The following is a 20,432-nucleotide window of genomic DNA, read 5'->3' as shown; positions in this document are numbered from 1 at the left end:
GAAACGCGGCGGAAATCCGTCCGTGGGAAGGAGCCCTAAATCGATGCGTTTTGAGACTAGGGCGCCTCTTCCTCAGTATTTGCTGGGGACATACTACGCAGGCAGTAGTCACATATAATGGTGGCCACCAGAGTGCTTGAAGTTAGTGAGCTGGTGACGTTCGTGGAGTCCTTCATGTACACCACATGCACGGAGCTTCCGTGTACAACCACTGCATATGCAGTAAGTCCCTAACAAATACTGAGGAAGTGGTACCCTAACCCTGAAACGCATCTATTTATGCTGGATCGTAATAAAGCCTCTCACACCAGCATATGCTCACTTTGTAGCGCGCGTGCATTGAGCAGTACCAATACCCCATAAACTTTAATTAGACCCTCACATAATGCACGCAACATAGATGTGCAAAACAATCTTGGCAGGTCCTGTTAGGCATGCATACACACCAAGATAGTGTATGGGGATTGGCGGCATGTCATTGTGGACTTGCCATGTGCCTGCATACAGCTTATTACAGAAGTGTGTAGCGGCCTAAAGATGAGAAGTTGAGCGAATATGCTGTATGTTTGGGCCTCTCTTAAAAGATTGCATTTACACTCATTTTGTAACTGTTTATTGTCTTAGTCATATACACATTCTCCCTCTAGGCTGAGATGGTATGTGAGTTAGCTGCACGTGTTAGAAGAATTTTAACCCTATTGGGGTAAACGGGAGAAAAATATAATTTTCCAATTTTCCTCCTGTTTTTTTTCTCTTGATCTTTTTATAGTCACTGCCTACTATAAAAAAAAATCAAATTTCAGTAAGTTAGACAGCAGCAGAGTAATGAGATTTCACTTCCTAGGCTCTGGGTTAAACTTATGTAAACTACTTTAGGGCCCATTCACATGGTACTCTCTTCGTGACCCCATACAGTTCAGCTTCTGCCCTGCCCTCTACACTCGACAGAAACTGCTATTACAAATGTGTCAAGTGACCACCTAATGGCCAAGTCAAGTCCTCAGTGTTATCCCTGTGTTATTTGTGGTGTTACATAGGACTGCAGGTGACATCATTATCTATCCTCAGTGTTATCACTGTGTTCTCTGTGCTGTTACACTGGAGTGCAATTGTACAATACTGTACTAGTGTATTACCCTTTGCCGATAATGAAGAAGGATGAGGAGACGCCGAGCAAGAGATCATGTGAGTTCAACAGCAAGGTCACGTGGGCCGGCACACTCTGGTGGTGGTAGAGGCAACCAATTTTACTAGAGACAAAATTTTAGCTAAAAAAAAAAATGTCCTTACTCTAAATCGGCCTTAGTAGACGTCAATGTTAGTTATAAAAACATGTAATGTGCAATCTTTTTGCTATTTGAAAGCAGAAAACCACTTAGAGATAAATGGTTCAGATACAATGTATCTAAACAAAAGACTTTTAAACCGCATTCTAAGTGTCATTTTTCAGTGTGTTGTCATTTAATTTCAGGTTTCTGCTGGGGCTCCTCTAGCCAGAGAGTACACAGAAGAGGTAATGCATATATTTTTATATTTTGGCATGTCAGAGGCTTCCAACTGATGGGTCTAACAAGACAGTGCGACAATTAATGATTTTAATAAGATTATATTAGGGGATTGCGGTTCTGCTTTACTGTACAGTTTATAACTTGCCTTCCTCACATAGACCTTCTCAGGAAAGTATTGTTAAAACACCATTTTTCTTTTATAGAAATCTGCAGCATATTTACTTCTCCTGATTGGCACATAGAGCTTCTGTGAACAATGCCCCTACAGTGTTGGCATGCCAAAGACATTTTTAGACCTTATAAAAATAGTTACTAGTTGTCTGTGCATGTTTTAGCATTTGCTTCAGGAGGGGGGGGGGATATCTCTCCTTAGGGAGACCACCTAGAAGGTGAGTGAGGAGACTTATAAGGCCATCCATGCTCCCTTGGCAAATATGCAAATAAGGGAGATGGAACAATACCTCTGCAGCGCCACCTATTGGAAGGCTGCATTCCTGCAAGTCAATGTCAGACTCTTTATACAAGTCCTTATAATAATGCCTGGGAATTGAAAACCTTATTACCCTTTCTGACCTGTGTCATTGGCCTTTTACTATCCAAGCCAGAAACATGCTGCACACTGATGAGGGGCGGAAACCCCGAAACAACTGCATGTAAATGGTTTTCTGGCTTTTTGTTTTCAATGCCCAATCATAGTTATAAAGACTTGTATAAGGAGTCTGACACTGACTTGCTGGAATGCTACCTTTCAGTTGGTGGCGCTTGATTAAAGCAAAACCCTTGAGAAACAGATAGGAAAACCAAATGTTCTCCGTGAAGAACGGACTCCACTTTTGTATCCAATAATTGTCTGTAGAAATGGAAGAAAGAAAAAAAAAAACTCCAGCATGTTTCGGAAATTACTTTCCTTCATCGTAGCACCATGCCATTATGAAGGAAAGTAATTTCCCAGATGCGTAGAAGCTCACCATGTTGAGAAGCGTATTATGCTCTGGGTGATGAAGATGTATGTATGAAGGAAGTTTTAATGCAGTCTGGGAAGATGCTGGAGTTGTTTTCTTCTTCTCCTATTTTTTAGCATTGGATTTGTGCTGTGGACGGGGCGAGCCTGAGCTGATTGAACAGGTTTGACAAGAACGGTGTATACTCTTGCAGATGATGCAATCTGGTGCTTTTCAATAGCTGAAATTCCAAATTAAGAATTTGTTTTATTATAGTACACATACACAAGACCATTTATTGTGAAAGAAATACAGTTTGTCTGGAAAGGAACACATTAGGGGTTATTTAGCAACACTGCCATAGGATGTATCAACATGAGGCTGCAAAACTGGCCAGCACATTTCTTCAAACTGCTTATGCGGCATAATAAACTTGGTGTTTTCTTGAGGCTGCTTTTACACGGCTAACTTAAAAGGCACACAGATCTTGCACAAATATGAACCCCATTCTTTTGCAAAAGACCTTGCATTTATCGGTACATCACACGCACACAAGTGCAGTATCAGGCCGCATTTAACGGCCCGATATCGTGCTCGGCCGTGTGTAAGGAAGCCTTTCAACACATCATAGCTGGCATATATCTACACCTGGCACGGACACTTCCTAGTCAAGTCTAGGGATGGGCAACAATACACTGTAGGGCTGAGACTATACGGTAATCATGGGAGAGTCTGGCCTTACATGTCACTTGAAGCTTTGCCTCTCCCCAGTAGCCTGAATAGACCTCTTCTTGGCACTTTCAACAGTGATTCACCAAATCTCCCTTGCAGTAGCAAGAAAACAAAATATGCCCCAGTCTCCCTTCCACTTCCCCAGTCACTCCAGGCCCCACACGCACACAGACTCACAGCAGGCCTCCCTTTCTTTAAAAGCATTTTCCTATCAAAATTGCTGCACAGCCACTCTGTCCTTCCTAATTGCTGTGGACCAGGACATGTGACTGTTACAGCCAATCACTGGCCCAGCAGAGACCGTCTATAGGCAGTGGTTGGCTGCAGCAGTCACGTGTCCTAATCAGCAGCAACCAGGAAGGACAAAGTAGCTGTGGAGCACTTTGAACTAATAGGAAAACCCCTTTAATAGCAAGTATTTGCTCTCTTGATTTGCAGGAACTTCTCTACAAGCCGCCCATGGCTGGCTGCTGTATGTAGCTTCCTGCATTTCTCTTCCCAGTGGAGGAGGCATACGCCGGTGAAGCATACTGTCATTTTGACGGCCAACGTGCACTTTTGTTTGTGTAGCAAGAGTGGTATGCCAGGAGAAAAGGTATAACTTGAAGCTCCTGGACCTCAGTGCAAAGTGGTAAAATACATGAAGAGCAGGTAGCTAGACCCAGTGCTCATGGGTCTAAGGGCCCTTTTACACGAACTATTATTATCTTTCAAATGAGCGAAAATGAACGTTCAGTCTAAACGAAAGCCAACGAGCGACCAACTAATGATAAATCGTTCACCTTTCGTTCTTTGTTTATTTTATGCTCGCATAAAAATCATCGTTGGCTGGTTGACCAATCATTCGGCTTAAATACCGGTCATTCAGTCGTTCTCAGTCACTTATACAGCGACTGTGAATGATGTCTGCTTGTATAAACAGACTGCCCTAGCAAACTCTGACATTATTCACTTGTTCAAACGAGAAATGGACCCTCAGTCAAGTGTATTATAAGGGGCTGAGCAGGAAGGAACAGTAAGGCCCTCTATTTAATGATGGTTGTGACATAGTAATACTTTGGGGAGCTTACATTTTATGATAATTATTCCTATTAGACTTCACAAGTTGCCTGCAATATCTAGGAGCACATAAAGTTCCAAGGATGAAGGCTTATATGTTTATGTACAAATTGGATAAGGAGTCTCGCTATATTAAGTTGTCTGGTCATGACCCCTCTGTGCTAATACATACAGTCTACTAACTGATACTAAAGTACTGACCTAGTAAAACACTGCTGACATGTATGTATATATACACAGAGTATTAACTAGAAATGCTTACAATAGGTGGAACCTTGGATGCATCCTGCTGTACCGGTCATCCACTGCAGATGGAGCTATGACTTACAACACGTAGTCGCACCGTTGCCTGCTTGGTATAGTATTGCTGGCCAGGATTTTCACAAGCGGCTTGCTGTGGCATAATGACGACAACGTGATATTGGCAACAGATTGATGGCAGGTCGCTTGCAGCATGCTTGAAAGCATCAGCCTAGCCATATGCTCCAGCACTAACATAGGACACCGTTATTAATAATTCACATACTACATGGAAACCGCAACCTTTTTTTCTTCATTGGGAAAAGGCTCATGATCTACCATATATACATAGAGGGAATTCCTAATACCTTTCTTGTCTGCCTGCAGAATCTTAAGCTGGTTCATGATGGCTGCTGCAATTTACAGAAGCAGATCCAGATTGCTCAACAGTTCGGTGTTCCAGTTGTGGTCGCACTAAATGTTTTCAAGTAAGTTCCCCAATGCAATAACACTTGGGAGCAGCAATAAATACGACTACTTGTACTTGAGAGCAAGGAGTCACACTTAAAGCGTAGAACATTTTGTAGCGCTTGTATCTGATCTATACTTCAGAAAGACACACTTGGACTAGAGACGTTTTGGGAGATTACATATAGAGAAGTACAGGGGAGCAGGCCATGGGTTACTTCCCTTCCTTTCGCCAAGTTAGTGAGTTGCTGCAGTTTTGAGAGAAGTGATCATGTAACTTCACAGGCCTTGCTCTGCTGCAGCAATCTCCGGGTTAGAAACGTTTATTTTGTATGTAAAAGGAAATTTGAGGAATATTTTTTACTTTTGACATGGACTTCTGCTCCGTTCAATCTCCTCCTCACTTCGTGAATCGGTGGGGGGCACAGTGGTGAGATACCCACTGATCAGACGTTTATTACCTGTGGATAGGTGAGAAGCCAGTCTTGATACCCCTCTAATTCTGGTGCGGCTAGTTTCCAGAACAGCCATACAGTCCCATAATGGAGAAGACTTATCCGTGTTAGATCTGTTTTTAATAGTGGTTTGTCTCAAAATGGAATAATTTCATTAGCCAGCATTACCTAGTAGAAATGAGCAGGAAAGTTGTTTTTCCATGCTCCGTTAATCCTTAAGTTATATTATGTCTTCTGGGGACAGTTATACCCCCTTTTTTTGCTCCATTGTTGATGGGTGTAACTTTCCTTGGCTGCCAGGAACATGTTGTCAGAAGGACCATGACACTGCCATTACTCCTTTCCATCCCTGACTAACGTGTGACAGCTCTTAAGGACAGTGCTGTGCGCTACGCTGATGTGATGGGGTGGAGTTGCTACATCTGGTGGAACCAGGCTTGCCTTTCAGTAGATTCTTAATACAGGATTTAATTAAAGTGTAAGCTATTGTAATAGTACAAATGGTCGGGGAAGGTTTCACATTCTTTTCCCCGATACTTCGACCTTTCTGTATATATTTTCTACGTATGGTAACAAACCCGGTAACCTGATATCGGCCATACAGTACATTAAGATGAAGGCTTTGGTTTAGCTGACAAATCCCTGATGGGGACACGTACATTTGGCCATTGACGACAGATTGTATTTCATGCTCTACAGGTGCAACTTCAATAATGTGTGTAGTGTTGGAAAGAATAGATGGGAGAATTGTTTGATTGTTCACGCACTGTGATGACTGGCAGGAAGGATGAGGTCTGTATGTGTCATCAAACTTCATGAGATTTCATCTGGATGACAATGGTAGCTGTCAAATAGTTCAGCCTACAGAGATTCCTCCCATCTTCTGTTTATACCCAGGACTGTAACAAGGGGGCGCCCTCTACTTCTAGAGGAAAGAAGGTTTCTACACAGACTTAGAAAGGCGTTCTTTACTGCAAAAGCAGTGAGACTATGGAACTCTCTGCCTGAGGACTTAGTGATGGCATAAAAGTACAAGCGGGGCTTGGACGCCTTTCTTGAGCGATACAACATTATATATTATCATTAATAACTTCAGAATGGTTGGTGATCCAAGGATTATTCCGATTGCCAGTTTGGAGTCAGCAAGGAATTTTTTTTACCTTAAATGGGGAAAATTGGCTTCTACCTCATTGGGTTTTTTTGCCTTCATTTGGATCAACTTTGGGGGTAATAGGCTAAATTGGATGGACATGTCTTTTTTCAGCCTTACATGCTATGTTATTGCCAGGTCAGATACAATCTCATGACCACTACCAGATAATAGCAAAAGTTAGTAGGATCTTTATTTTTCCTTTCGGTGTCACAAGCAGTCAAGTCTTGTCCTCCATGGTATATATGTCCTCTTAATTCCATTACGACGTAAACATACAGTTGAAGTAGGGTACATTGGGTGAGGTGAAGGAGCAACCAAATCTGGAAACTTGCTTGTAACATGAATACATAAATCTATTGCAAAGCATAAAGGCAGTTTTATGCAGGATTTGCATCATTTTCAAATATCTGTTCCTGTTTTATAACTCTTTTTCTTTTCCCCCTCTTAAATGGACAGAACTGATACTAAAGCTGAAATTGACCTAGTTTGCAAATTGGCTAAGGACTCTGGGGCTTTTGATGCTGTTCCATGTAATCACTGGTCGTTTGGGGGCAAAGGAGCTCTAGAACTAGCTGAAGCCGTGAAGGGAGCTGCAAACCAAGATATTGACTTCAGATATCTATATGACTTGGAGGTAAGTGCACATCCAGCCTCTGAATCCTAAGAAATTGGTCTATCGAGTTTATAGAAAACTATGACAACTGGAAAATAAGAAAGGAATAGAACTGCAGGAGAGGAAGTTACTCCTACTGTACCTTTTTAAAAGCTTATTCTTTTGGGGACTTTAAAACCTGGTCAAGAACTATATGACTGAATGCTTCACATTGGTCCTTACTGCTGTCCCCCTTGTGGCTGAACTGCCTAAACTTCTATGATTGACTATTGCTCACTACTGTTCTGTGCTGCAATGTATTTCTTTATTTCCTTCTTATTCTTTTGGTTACATTCACGGTGCTCGCTGCGAGTGCGCACACACTTTTTTGGGGGGGCAGGAGGTTAGCGGCAACATTGAAGAGCTGTGGAGTTGCTGTCAAAGGCACCAGACTGGATGGCAGGAACGCAAGCACAGTGAATGCACCACACTAGTTGCAATGACGGGCACAGGACCTGATGCTTCGGCCAGCGAAATATTATGTGTGTGTGCTCCCACCAAGCCACTAGTGTTGGAGCGAGCAGGCACAGCCAGGTGCCAACCACCCATACCCCAAGCCACTTAGCCCATACATCTAGTGCTATAAATTGGTGTATTGACTTCACCTGGCAATAAGAAAAGCTTGAGGGTAGAAGCAGCAGGCAGAGGGTGGAATGGAACTTCGGCTGGCATTTTCAGCAGAATGTTATTACCAAAATCTACCTCCATATTCCTAGTTTTCTTAATAGCCCATTTACTGTTCATATGTGTGAAAAAGGAGAAAAAAAAAGTTTAGATACTCTTGAGTTTGTAAACTTAGAGTATGGTGGCTTCTAGCTGTGACTTGCAAGGGAACCTGTCAGTTCAAACCTACTGTCCAAACTGAAGACGGAAGATTATAGAAGGAGCTGAGCAGGCAGGTGTATACGGTAGTTCTGTGGGAAAATATTCTGTATAACTTGTAAATTATTCCTTTATATCTCTGCCCTTAATAGTCCAGTGGGCGGTCCTGCCAGTGACTGACTGCTACCTCTGTATGTGCAGTCATTTACAGATAACGGTCAGTCACTGGTAGGACCGCCTACTGGACTATTAAGGGCAGAGATATAAAGGAGTCATTTACAAGCTATACAGAATCTTTCCCCATATCAGTCTGCTCATCTCCTCCTGTACTGTAATATGCTGCCTGCGGTTTGGATAGTATGTTTGAACTGACAGGTCCATTTAACCCCTTTTACGCTCCATGTCGTAGAGTTACATCATGAAGGGTTCAGATTTTGCTTGGAGTGGGATCCGGGGTTGATCTCACGCCATACAATACGGCTGCCGGCTGTCTCTTACAGCCGACACCTGCCCATAACGGCTGCATTCAGTGCTCCTGCTGATCACAGCTGTTAGCCCTTTAAATGCCTCCAACGATTAGATTGCGGGGTGCTGTTCGGTTTCCATAGCAGCCGGGTGCCTTCTGAAAGCCTCCAGGGCTGTTATTGCCTGTCAGATTGTGGTATGATGTACTACTCTGGTACCACATCATATTGCAGGAGCGATCGAACCATCGCAAGTTAATGTCCCCTATGGGGACTAATTTAAAAAAACAACTTTTTAAAAAAACTTTTTTTATTTAAAAAAAAAAGTAATTTTTAAGAAAACCTTTTCCTATAGTTCATGATCAAATATATGTAAATGAACAAAGTGGCACTGCAGGTGACATCACTTATCAGCATATATATGTCTGCGTCCTTCTGAAGTGAGGTGCTTTCAGTAGAGCTATGAGGGAGCAGAAGAAATGGGAGTGTTTATTTTTTTTTTATGCCCCCACTAATACTTTAATACCAGCAAGGGACTTAGCAAGTCACTCATATACAAAGTTCTAGATGCATTTTACATAATGTGTTGACATGCTTTCTATTACCTCCTTTTTATTGTGTTGCTTGTAAAACTTTATTGGAGGAGAAAGATATAACTTTTTCCTAGAAATATTTAGTATTTGGTGATAATGCGTTGCATGGCTTAAGTTCTTGTGAAGAATTCCAGATCCTCTTTAGTTGTGGATTACTAACATCATCCGTTGACGGGCTCCATGTTGTGTCTGTAGGACCCGCACCGTCTATTTAAGCTGTATAAACGCATGTTCAGGTGGTGTAAATATTATTTTTGTCATTGAGAAGCAGAGTTTGCAAAGTGATGCCTCTGGGGCGTTAGACACTTAGCGATTGTTTATCATTCGCCGAGTCAGAAGGCGATTCCTCTTGGTGAAGTGGAAGTAAGCGTAGTCTGTTCCTGACCTTAAATGGTTTAAACAGTTTAGTTCACTTTTCATCAAGAATGGCAAATTCCTATCTATGGCATTACTATGGAATCACAGGAACTCGTTAGAGAACACCGAATCGGCCTACGTTTTGCAGACCTCCTTTTTTGTTTAAACTTTTTTTGTAAAATCTTTCAATAAATTTTGCACGAAGATTAAACTGGTTTTCTTTGCGTGTAAAATGCATGAGGCTGAAGACTAACGGACCCCTTACCACCACTAGAGATTTGGGGATTAATGATTTTAGTTCATCTTATTCCTATCCTGCACACAGTTATAACAATTATTACTTATTTGTTCTCCAGAGCAAGACCAATTTTTTTTTTTTCTTTCTTTTTTTAAATTCAACAGATAATGATGTACACCAACTGGCCATAACATTAAAACCACTGACCTGTAAAGTGAATAAGGCTGTTGGGGAGCCCAGGTGGCAGATGGGAAACTTCAGGGTTCCTAGTTGTTTTACATCTGCTTTAAATCCTCAAATGTTAGAGAACCCAGAGCAGTATGGGAAACGTTGATACAAGCAGAGGACATGGAACGTGGAAAACACGTAAACCTATTGTCAGACAAAATAACAGTGTGTTTTATTCGCCATCAGGGCGGCACCAGACACCCCCATCTTCAATGCTTAAAGGGGTTGTCCCGCGCCGAAACGGGTTTTTTTTTTTTTTTTCAACAGCCCCCCCCCCGTTCGGCGCGAGACAACCCCGATGCAGGGGTTAAAAATAAAAACCGCACAGTGCTTACCTGAATCCCCACGCTCCGGTGACTTCTTACTTACCGGTTGAAGATGGCCGCCGGGATCTTCTCCCTCGGTGGACCGCAGCTCTTCTGTGCGGTCCATTGCCGATTCCAGCCTCCTGATTGACTGGAATCGGCACGTGACGGGGCGGAGCTACACGGAGCCGCTCTCTGGCACGAGTGGCCCCATTGAGAAAAGAAGAAGACCCGGACTGCGCAAGCTCCATGGAAACGAGGACGCTAGCAACGGAACAGGTAAGTGAATAACTTCTGATAACTTCTGTATGGCTCATAATTAATGCACAATGTATATTACAAAGTGCATTAATATGGCCATACAGAAGTGTATAGACCCACTTGCTTTCGCGGGACAACCCCTTTAAGATGAAGAATATTCTCCTGGGTGAAAGACAAAATAAAGTCCTTATCAGCCATTCACCTAAAAGGCTCCCAAAACATTAAAGCAGACTTTCTGAGCCGAAAAAAATTTAGATCCAGGGGAATGGTCTCTGAATTTGGAGTAGTCAATCTGCTGACGTTTCAGTGGGGTCATCCCCAGATAGACATCTCTGCGTCAAAGACAAATTCAAAGTGCCGCAAGTTCTTTTTCTTAAACCCAGCGGACAATCCTCTAGCACTGGAAGCAGTCTCCCTGGAATGGGACATAAACTTGGTGTATGCGCCCCTTCCCTCCCCCCCCCCCCACTCCGCCTTTCCCTTAATCTCTCGAGCTCTGCAAAAAATCCAGACCTGCCAGACCAGAACTATCTTCATTGCCTCAGTGTGGCCAAAAAGGCCCTGGATCCTGTTGTCCGATTCAGACTCCAATTCCACTGCCTCTCAGGCAGGACCTTCTGTCCTAGGGCCAGTGTTCTGCCAGGAGATCCACTGGATGAAGCTGACGGATTGGCTACGGAGAGGCAGAGATTGAGAGACAAAGGACTATCGTCCAAGGTAATAAACACTCTCTTAAAGAGGCGATAGAGCTCTACCTATGCCATATACTCTAGGGTATGGGGGGAATTCTGTAGCTGGTACGGATCAGATAGTTCAGACCTAAGCAGCCCGGACCTTACTAAAATTTTAGATCTCCTACAGGATAAGGGACTCGGCCCTAGAACCCTGCATGTACTGGTGGCAGCCCTTAGTTCCTTTTTTGACACCCAACTAATAGAAAATAGGTGGGTGTGCAGGTTTTTAAGTGGAGCAGATAGGCTCAAGCTCTTTTGTTAGAAAATCAGTTCCCTCCTGGGATCTTAATTTGGTGTTAAACAGCCTCTGCAAACCTCCCTTTGAGCTCATACAATTAGTATCGCTTAAATCCCTAACCATAAAAGCAGCCTTTTTGTTAGCAATTACAACCACTAGACGGATTGGTGAGATACAAGCATTATCCTGTAGAGAACCCTACTTAAAGGTTCTTGACGATCGAATAGTCACGAGACTGGATCCTTCCTTTTTTCCCCAAAGTGGAGTCGACGTTCCACATGGAACAGGAAATAATTCTGCCTTCCTTCTATCAGAATTATAAAAGTGACAAGGAACGGAGCTTGCACAAACTAAATGTCAGAAGTGCAGTCCTAACCTACTTACAGGTCTCACAGACCTTTAGAAAATCGGATAACTTATTCCTTCAATTTCAGGGCCAAAATGAGGGAAAAGCAGCTTCGTAAGATACCATCGCTATATGGATCAAAGCATCAATTCAGGAGGCCTATAAAGCCAGTGGCCTGCCTCCCCGTGAGGGAGGGATAAGAGCTCACTCTAGAAGGGCTTTTGCCTCCTCGCGGGATGGACGCAGTGAAGCCTCTACAGAACAAATCTGTAAAGCCACAACATTGTCTAACATCTGCACATTTTTTAAGCATTATCACTTGGATCTCTATTCTCGTATAGAGCTAGCCTTCGGACGAAAGGTCCTCCTGGCCGTGGCCATTATAATTTGGTATTGCCTCCATATGTGCTGTCAGGATGGACAGAATGGTAAAACTAGGATTAATCTTACCGTTAATTCCTTTTTCCATGAGTGCATCATGACAACACATACTCACCCACCCTGGTAAACTAATGTATACTATGCATGCAACATAACAGTATGTTGTTTTTTTATAGTAACAATAAAAGATTAGGCCACTTATCTGTTTGTGATAATTTGAAGTCACTGGAGAATGGTAGTAGGAGGTGGCCTTTTGAACGCTCAAAAGAGAATTGGATGCAGCTAAATTCCCTTCCTCTTGCTTTTTTTTACTTTTTTCAGCTCCCATAGGAATCTATCGGAGCATCCTGTGTTTTGGTTGGCGTCGGCTGGGGGTATATTTTTTAAATACATTATATTGTGTATATATAATTCTGTAATTTTTTTTAAATGACCCCGGGGGGTCTTTCACATGTTTTTTTTTTTTTTAAATTTCGCACGTTTTCCACTGTAGATGGGGCATTAATAGGAGCCCCAGTTATAGGGGAAAACATCCCCCTGTAGTGACAGGAGTCACTGGCAGAGCTGATCAGGTCTTCTGTGACAGAGGGCACCCAGCAGTCATTTTATCACTGGGTGGCATAGTGGAAGTAATACTTCCACTTTCACTCTTTAGTACATGGCACTCCATTGAGCGCTATGTAGCTTGGAAAGGAGAAGGCAGAAGTGGTTAAAATCTACTTCTCCCTTCTCCTCTAGGTCCTCTGTTGTCTGACAGCTCCTGCTTGACTGCAAGAACAGAGGCTTTAATCCCGTGCCATACTTACTATTGGTAGTATGAACTTAAGGGGTTAGAGACATCTCAGAATCTGGATACACTGTATTGAGTTTCTGTCACCTTTTCCGATATTTGTGACATCCAGATAAGGACAGCCTTCTCTTCTGGTTTTGTTGTAAAAACTGGAAAGCTGATGAATCCAATTAAAGTTAATAGGGTCCATGGGGATTTGCTGGTATTTGAAAAATGGATCCCGCATAGCTGTCATGACAACATTATAAACAGATGCTATAAAACTAATGCAAGAGCAAAGAATATTTTTTAAGAATCACTGAAGCATGTAATAGAGACAGATACAGAATTTAACCTTATGAAAGTATAACATAAGTGTGAGCCTCTTAGTCGCTCTTTTATAAAAGCATTTGACAATAGGACCATTTTGTCTTGAGCTATGTAATATCTTAAGATGTTGTTCAAATTAATCAGCATTTTTACATCGTATCAAATCTATTCCCACTGACCAGATTAAAAGGGGTTTCCAAGATTGTTTAAAATCTCATATGGGGGCAGATAAGTGGATAAAATAAAGGGGAAAAAAACGACTCTCCTCTTAAATGTCCCCATGATCGAGTGCCACTGCTCCAGTCGCATTGCAGGAGCTACTGCGTCTGGAAGGGTATCGTTTCTCCTTAAGGAGAGCACCTAGAAGATGTGAGGAGACTTATAATGCCATCCATGCTCCTCTGGGAAATATGCAAATGGAAGATGGAGTAATACCTCTACAGCGCCATCTAATGCAAGGCAACATTCCTGCAAGTCAATGTCATACCTTTTAACAAGCCTTCTAATAATGACTGGGAATTGTAAGCCAAAGCCAGAGTCTTCTCCATAAGGAAACGATAACCATGTACAGACAGCTGTTTCAGGATGATTGCCCCTCATTAGCATGCAGTTCACGTGCCGCTGATCATTCACGTGACCTTTTCAGTCAATCACTGACTTCAATGATCAATTGTGCATGAATGTCACATGACAATTGAGGCTGGAGGGAAATTGTAAATGTACAGTTTTTTTTCTGCTTTATATATTGCTTTTTATTCACTTGGGCTGCTTTCACATCTAAAGCGGTGGTTCAGTTTTCCTGCTCCATTTGGGGAGCAGAAAAAGGAAATCCCCTGTCCAAACGGGTCAGTCTTATGATAGAACCAAACAATGTCAAACAGACCCCATTGACTACACTAGGGTCTGTTCGTTTTTCACTCAGCTGTCTGGCATATCACCAGGAGAAAAAGTGCTATGTTCAGCGCTATTTCTTCCAGTATTTTGTACCGAAACTGCGATGGAACCTCTTTTATATGCTCTCTGAAATTTTAAACAGTCTTGGAAGACACCTTTTAGCTTACCTCTTTTGTAGACCAGCAGGGAATTTCTGTTGTGTGTAACAGTACATTGGCTGCTTCAAGGACAGTTATGAGCTAATCTAATGGAATAGGCATAATATAGCTTTATCCTAGAATCCTTGAATTGTGGAGTTGGAAGGGACCTCCAGGGTCATCTGGTCCAACCCTCTACTCAGTGTAGGATTCACTAAATCATCCCAAACAGATGTCTGTGCAGACTCTGAAGACTTCCATTAAAGGAGAACTCTCCACCTCCTGTGGCAACCTGTTCTCATTTCACGAATATCTAATTTGTGACTCCTCTCTTTCCGTTTAATCCCATTGCTTCTAATCTTTCCTTGTACAAATGAGAATAGGGCTGATCCCTCTACACTGTGACAGCCCTTCACATATTTGTAGACCGCTGTTAAGTCTCCTGAAAGTTGTTGGCAAAGACAAGGGAGAGCTGCCTTCTCAAAATTTGACACATCATACTCCTTCTCATTGGCAAGTGTTTTAAAAGGATATTCACCTCATAAAATCTGACCATCTAACCCTATTTATTATTTGTATAAACCTAAATAGCAGCACATTCGCAGACCCTAATGGATTCTCAATTAGATTACGGTTTTCTTTGCCTCGCACAACTCCTGTCAATGAAGCTTGATTCCTTCCTCTTTAAGGTGAACAGATGTTCTAATTTTTAGCTGCATCAGGGGGAGTTCAGCAGGTTAAAAATGTAAGTATTGCTTAACTGAGAAACTCGATCACAGAGCGATTGAGTCAGGATGAACTTTTTCCTGTTTTGATACAAGAGCCTCCTATTAAACTCTGCTGCTTTCCCACACAGCAGATGTGGGGATTCATTTGAGATGTTCACTCTGAATTGGGTACAGTTAATGCTTTTGGTGACCTTGTAAAAGAAAGGTATGTTTTCATTATAGATATCATCTAAAGTTACTTAATTTGTCAGCAGATGTCCCCTTTTTAAGGGACAAGGGCACTATGAATTACATTAAATTGCTTGTGTTTTTTTTTCTGGTTACTCAGTGACATTTGCTAATTAACTCTGAGCAGATTGTTGCAGTGCATGTATTTTGGGCTTGCAAACAATTTTTGCTATAGGGTTTAATAGAAAAAAATTCAGCAGTTTGTCTCCTGCAGCTTCTACATATGACACTGAAGTCTAAGGGCCCTTTCACATGGTGAAGCGCCCGACAGGTTGTCCTATATATAGTCGCTCCTGTCCAAAGGTGCGATGATCTCTTAGTGAATGGAGATGGAGTGGGCCAGAGATCATTCTGGCCGCATTCACAATACACAGGCATTTGTGCATAGATGAACAACTTCCTGTTCACACAGGCTGATCGTCGCCTGCTTTTTATGCCTACGTGATCAGAACAACGATCCAAAATCTTTTGCTGTTCAGATTGTGCAGGTCTTTACACTGAGCGATTATCGTTCAGTGTAAAAGGGCTACAAGTCTCACAAGGAGATTAGTCAATGAGGCTGGACTGGTTATTTTCCCTCTGTTCTCCCCTCTTCTGCACCTTCTTCTTAGGTAGGTTATGACCACAACAAAGTTTCATAAATTAGTTGATAAAATGTAGGAGATAAGAGCTGAAAACCAAGCCATCGGTCCAGCCTCACTTTTACACGTGCCGATCACTGGGTCAGGTTCTAATGTTCCTCTGCATGCTCATTCGCCCAAGAGATCGGCAGTATAAAAGGACCAGCGAATGAGCAAACCCTCTTTCACAAACCTAAAAATACCATCTGGTCGGCTGTACGTCTCCCCATGTGAGCAGAGATGTACAGTCGGTCTATGGAGTTCAAGTATCCTAATTACGATTGTTTGTCCCCATAAGCCAATTTTCAGTCCATGTGAAAGAAAATGAAATAAGCAACGATCAGCAGGTGTGTTGATTGGCGCTCGTTACATCTGAGAATTCGGCTCCTATAAAAGGGTCCTTAGACTGCAGTGTCTATACTGTGATCTGTAGAAGCTGCAGAAGTCGAATGGTGTAAATGTTTTAATTCAATTCTAGTGTAAAAATGATTCAGCCCAAAATACATTCATTTTGAGTGAACAAAAAAAAAAAACTTGCCTCACAAGTGTCCATAGTCTTCAAGGGTACCTGCATGCTGAGCAGATTAGCTGCGGATTTTACTCTTTGCATTGCAGAGGTTTGAAATCTCTGAAAAAAATTACATTCTGTGGATTTCAAAATCGATACTGCAGGTCAGCTTACGTTTGGACCTCCACAAGACCTCTGGAGGTGTTCTGTGGTATCTGGATTGTTTTCTGTATACTTGATATTTGTTTGGTTGAGGTGCTTATGTTTCTGGAGCCTGGTTCATCCGCTTTAACCCTTTCCAATCCACTGTCTGACATCTTTCTACATTCTGATTTGAAGCTTGTACAGCTCCACTGTCAGAAGATGTTCGACAGGGTATTTTTACGGTCTATTGCCAGCCACTCTGCTGTCAGACCCTCTGGCGCACACACACTGGCTTTAGCCAGCAGATGGCAACGTTGTATAACAGCAAAAAGAGAAAGCCTTAGGAAACCATGAATCCAAAATTGGATTGGAAGGGGTTAAAGGTTTTTGTCTGCATAGCTTTAATATACGTTTTAAGGAACAAAGGTTCACTGGTATTGTAAATTCAGGGTTACAGGAAATAAACACTTTAATTTATAGCCAGCATCATATTTGTTTGCCAACCTTGCTTGGGACGGGGTTTAACAGAGGAGCAAAGCCTGCTGTCATATCATACAGTGAGCCCTTAATTATGGGATACCTGAAATGGATACTAGAACTTTATTCACTGTTGCATATAAAGAACCTAGGACCCCAGTGTTAACAGCTGAAAGCTACATTAACCAGCCCAGGTTAGTTAAAGTGTACCAGAGTTTTTAACACGTTTTCTATATAACAGGTTCTCCTTATCTTCTCATTTGCTGCTGTTTGCACCTAGGTTCATGTTTTTAAGTTCTGATTTTCAGATGGTCTTCCCCATTGCCTGCTGCCCTGCTCTTTTCAATCCACTATCTGGCAGGGGTCATGTAGCAAGCTTACTATTCTGCCAGTAGTTCGCTGTCCTGTACTTCCTTTTCCTCACTTCCCATGCTGCATTGCTCTGTCTCTGGTCCTGTTAGCTGGAAGACCATATCTGAATGCCTGCCCCTCTACACAAACATGCTGTGACAGCAGGAGAGGCAGAGATAATTTACTAACATTGTCTTAAAGGGAGGCAGTTCAAACTTAAATCTAGTGTATTCTAAGACTGTCTAGTCTATCACAGTAGTTCTGTTGAATGATAAATCTGTTGAATATTTAGACTGTGGCAGCCACTTCAGACTTGATTTACAAAGGTAAAGCAACATTTTTAATAAAAGTATATTGCAAGATTGAGACACATAACTATTACATGAGTAGAAGTTGTCTGGAAAGTTAGTGCCCCTTTAGGAATAGCAATAGGAATTGTTCAAAATCTCTAGTTTTACATTGCTCGGTATTACATGGAATTGACATTTCTACTCTTGCGTTTTGTTAAATGACTGCTTACCCTGAATGACCATTTTGTTTTATATTTTGTTTTTCAGCTCCCAATTGTAGAAAAGATCCGAACCATAGCACAGAAGGTGTATGGTGCTACAGACATAGAACTGTCTCCCAAAGCTCAGTCAAAGATTGAGGTCTACACACAACAGGTAAAGCTATGATCCAGTGTTGTAAACCATCATCGAACAAACAAAGATAATAGTACATGGCAGTCTTTTGGGCAAGTGTGATGCTGATAGTCAGAAATGTAGACATTTGTCTGAACAAATGTGGGGAGTATTAAAAGCTTATCAAGTGGGTTGTCAAGTTTCTTTGCCATGATACCAATTTTTTTTATAGCCGCAAACCAAACTCTGGAAATGGAGAAGCTTCAGTAGTGTCCAGAGCTGCAAATCTAAAAGATTATAACCCACATAGTACCAGCAATAATAAAACATCAAGAACCAGCAAGCTGATCATTTCTTTTTTTTTTTTTTTTTTTTAATATTGGGTCCTCTGTATTGAACTTCATAACTTGTTCTTACAGCGATTCTCTGGGCCTAGAAAAACAAAGATGTCCGCACCAGCTTCTCGGACTACTTGATGCACACTGTGTATTAGTGTACATGATTAGTCTAAGACAATAAACCTGCTTTGATTGAGCAGTGCAGTCCCCATGGGCATTGCGGTCCACACAAGCCACATGTAGTGTTTTAGACTACCAATGTATACTAGTGCAGTGTGCATCAGGTAATCGGAGAAGCTTTGTTTGCTCTTCTTGTTTGTGTGGGTTTTCTTTGGCTGCTCAGATTTCCATTCCACACTTCAAAAACCTACGGCTGGTTCTTTATGAAATGTTGCCCTACTTTGTATATACGTGGGACAGATATGAGCAGTATACATTGTGTGTACAGCCTTGCACAAGGTTAGTGGCAGAATACTTGTTGCCTTACAGTGCAAGAAGCTGGCACTGTAATGCGCCAGCCCAGGTTCAGCCAGGTTTGCAATACCAGAAGGGAAGAATTAGTCACAACACTGTTCTGTGCACATGTTTAAGATACCATGAAGTCTTTTTCTTTTTTTGCCTCAGGGTTTTAATAAACTCCCAATTTGCATGGCCAAGACACACCTGTCTCTATCTCATCAGCCGGATAAGAAAGGAGTACCAACGGGCTTCATCCTCCCCATAAGTGATGTGCGAGCTAGCATTGGTGCTGGATTCATATTTCCACTGGTGGGAACTGTAAGTATTGTGCACTGTGGAAGTCTATCAAAGTTTTCCCTTTTGAGGTTGGTAACCCCGTTGATGCAGTCATGTGATCTGCCAATGCCATCGTCTTTGTTCCTACTATGGTAATTACAATGCAGATGTGAACTCTGTCTGAAATGTTCCACTTGTAGTGGATTACAAGTATTAGTAGGTGCCTATGCAGATGAAACTTCTCCCCTCGTAACTGCAGTTGCCTTGCTATGGTGAAGCAGAAAGGGCATTATTAATGTGGATTCCGAACTACTTGGAGGGCATAGTATATGTGTATAAGGAACGTACAAGGATGCCCAGATGGATAAATACTTGTAACTATATGGAGATGAAACCGGATAGATTTACTTAGCATCCTAATAGTTACGGTGTAAGCTAACAGCAGGGCAAAATGTGCAACAGTTTAAGAGTGAAAATTATCCCTATAAAGGCTTCTTCACACAAGTGTTTGCATGGGTATTTGCGAACGCAGAATCTGCGCGCGCTAAACTCAGAGTAGAAACTATTGATTTCAATGGGTTTGTTGTCATTAACGTGGTTGTTTTTTTTTGTTTTATTTTTTTTGCGCAAATTGCGCATACATGGTAAAACGTAAGACCTGTTCTACTTTTTCTGCACTTTGCGCAGCAAATGCACAAGGGGAAGGGTGTGACTGCGCAAAACATAGGGTAAATATGACAGCTGGATCTAATGACTCCTAAATAGGCATTAAATTCACGAAAAGGGTTTGTCGCGCGTGCAAACTGGCCTTGCACACGCAAAAAAAAAACCAGAATGGGCAAGTGTTTTTGTACATAGGTTCGCGTGAAGCCGCCCTAAGGGTACACTCGCACAGCACACAGACACTTAATCTGTGTGATTTGCGGGAAACCGCACATCTACATGTTACACTGTCTTGCCAGATTTGCATGAAAATAGAACCTGCAGCGCATTTTCTGTCTCCCAGTGTTGCTGTGAGAGAGAAAACGCTTATTTGAATGCAACCATTACAAATGTGTTGCATTTTCATCTGAGTTTGTGTCTCTCACAACACAAAAAGCTCGCACTATTTTCTCGTCAGTGTAAATGCACCCTAATAAGAGTAAAGATCATGTTCATAAGCAAGGTACGGATTCCCGTTAGCGCAATCTAATGCAGTTTCTGTGGCAAGGACATTTAACACTACTTATGTACATCTCAAGCCTCTACCAGATTGTAGTCCGCCATCACAAGTGACCCAGATATATCGTTGGCCCAACATGCAGAAATGACTTGGTGTTTCGCAGTTGTATTTTCCCATCCGTTGTCACTTCTCTATAGGATTTGTAAGGACCCC

At 42.1% G+C, this 20,432-nt stretch overlaps 1 protein-coding gene across 1 annotated transcript in view; it reads left to right on the top strand.

Moving 5' to 3' along the window:
* MTHFD1L (methylenetetrahydrofolate dehydrogenase (NADP+ dependent) 1 like) overlaps nt 1-20,432 on the top strand; it is a 167,475-nt gene that overhangs the window by 95,442 nt on the left and 51,601 nt on the right. The window contains exons 22-26 of the mRNA XM_066595925.1: nt 1,472-1,513; nt 4,868-4,968; nt 7,013-7,190; nt 17,919-18,026; nt 18,947-19,099. Coding sequence (XP_066452022.1) covers nt 1,472-1,513; nt 4,868-4,968; nt 7,013-7,190; nt 17,919-18,026; nt 18,947-19,099 — 582 coding nt within the window. The remainder of the gene's footprint in view (nt 1-1,471; nt 1,514-4,867; nt 4,969-7,012; nt 7,191-17,918; nt 18,027-18,946; nt 19,100-20,432) is intronic.

Source organism: Eleutherodactylus coqui, chromosome 3 (assembly GCF_035609145.1).
Source record: "Eleutherodactylus coqui strain aEleCoq1 chromosome 3, aEleCoq1.hap1, whole genome shotgun sequence".
Classification (NCBI taxonomy): Eukaryota; Metazoa; Chordata; class Amphibia; order Anura; family Eleutherodactylidae; genus Eleutherodactylus; species Eleutherodactylus coqui.
The sequence above is the reverse complement of the archived record's forward strand: the minus strand, read 5'-3'. Positions and strand labels throughout refer to the sequence as shown.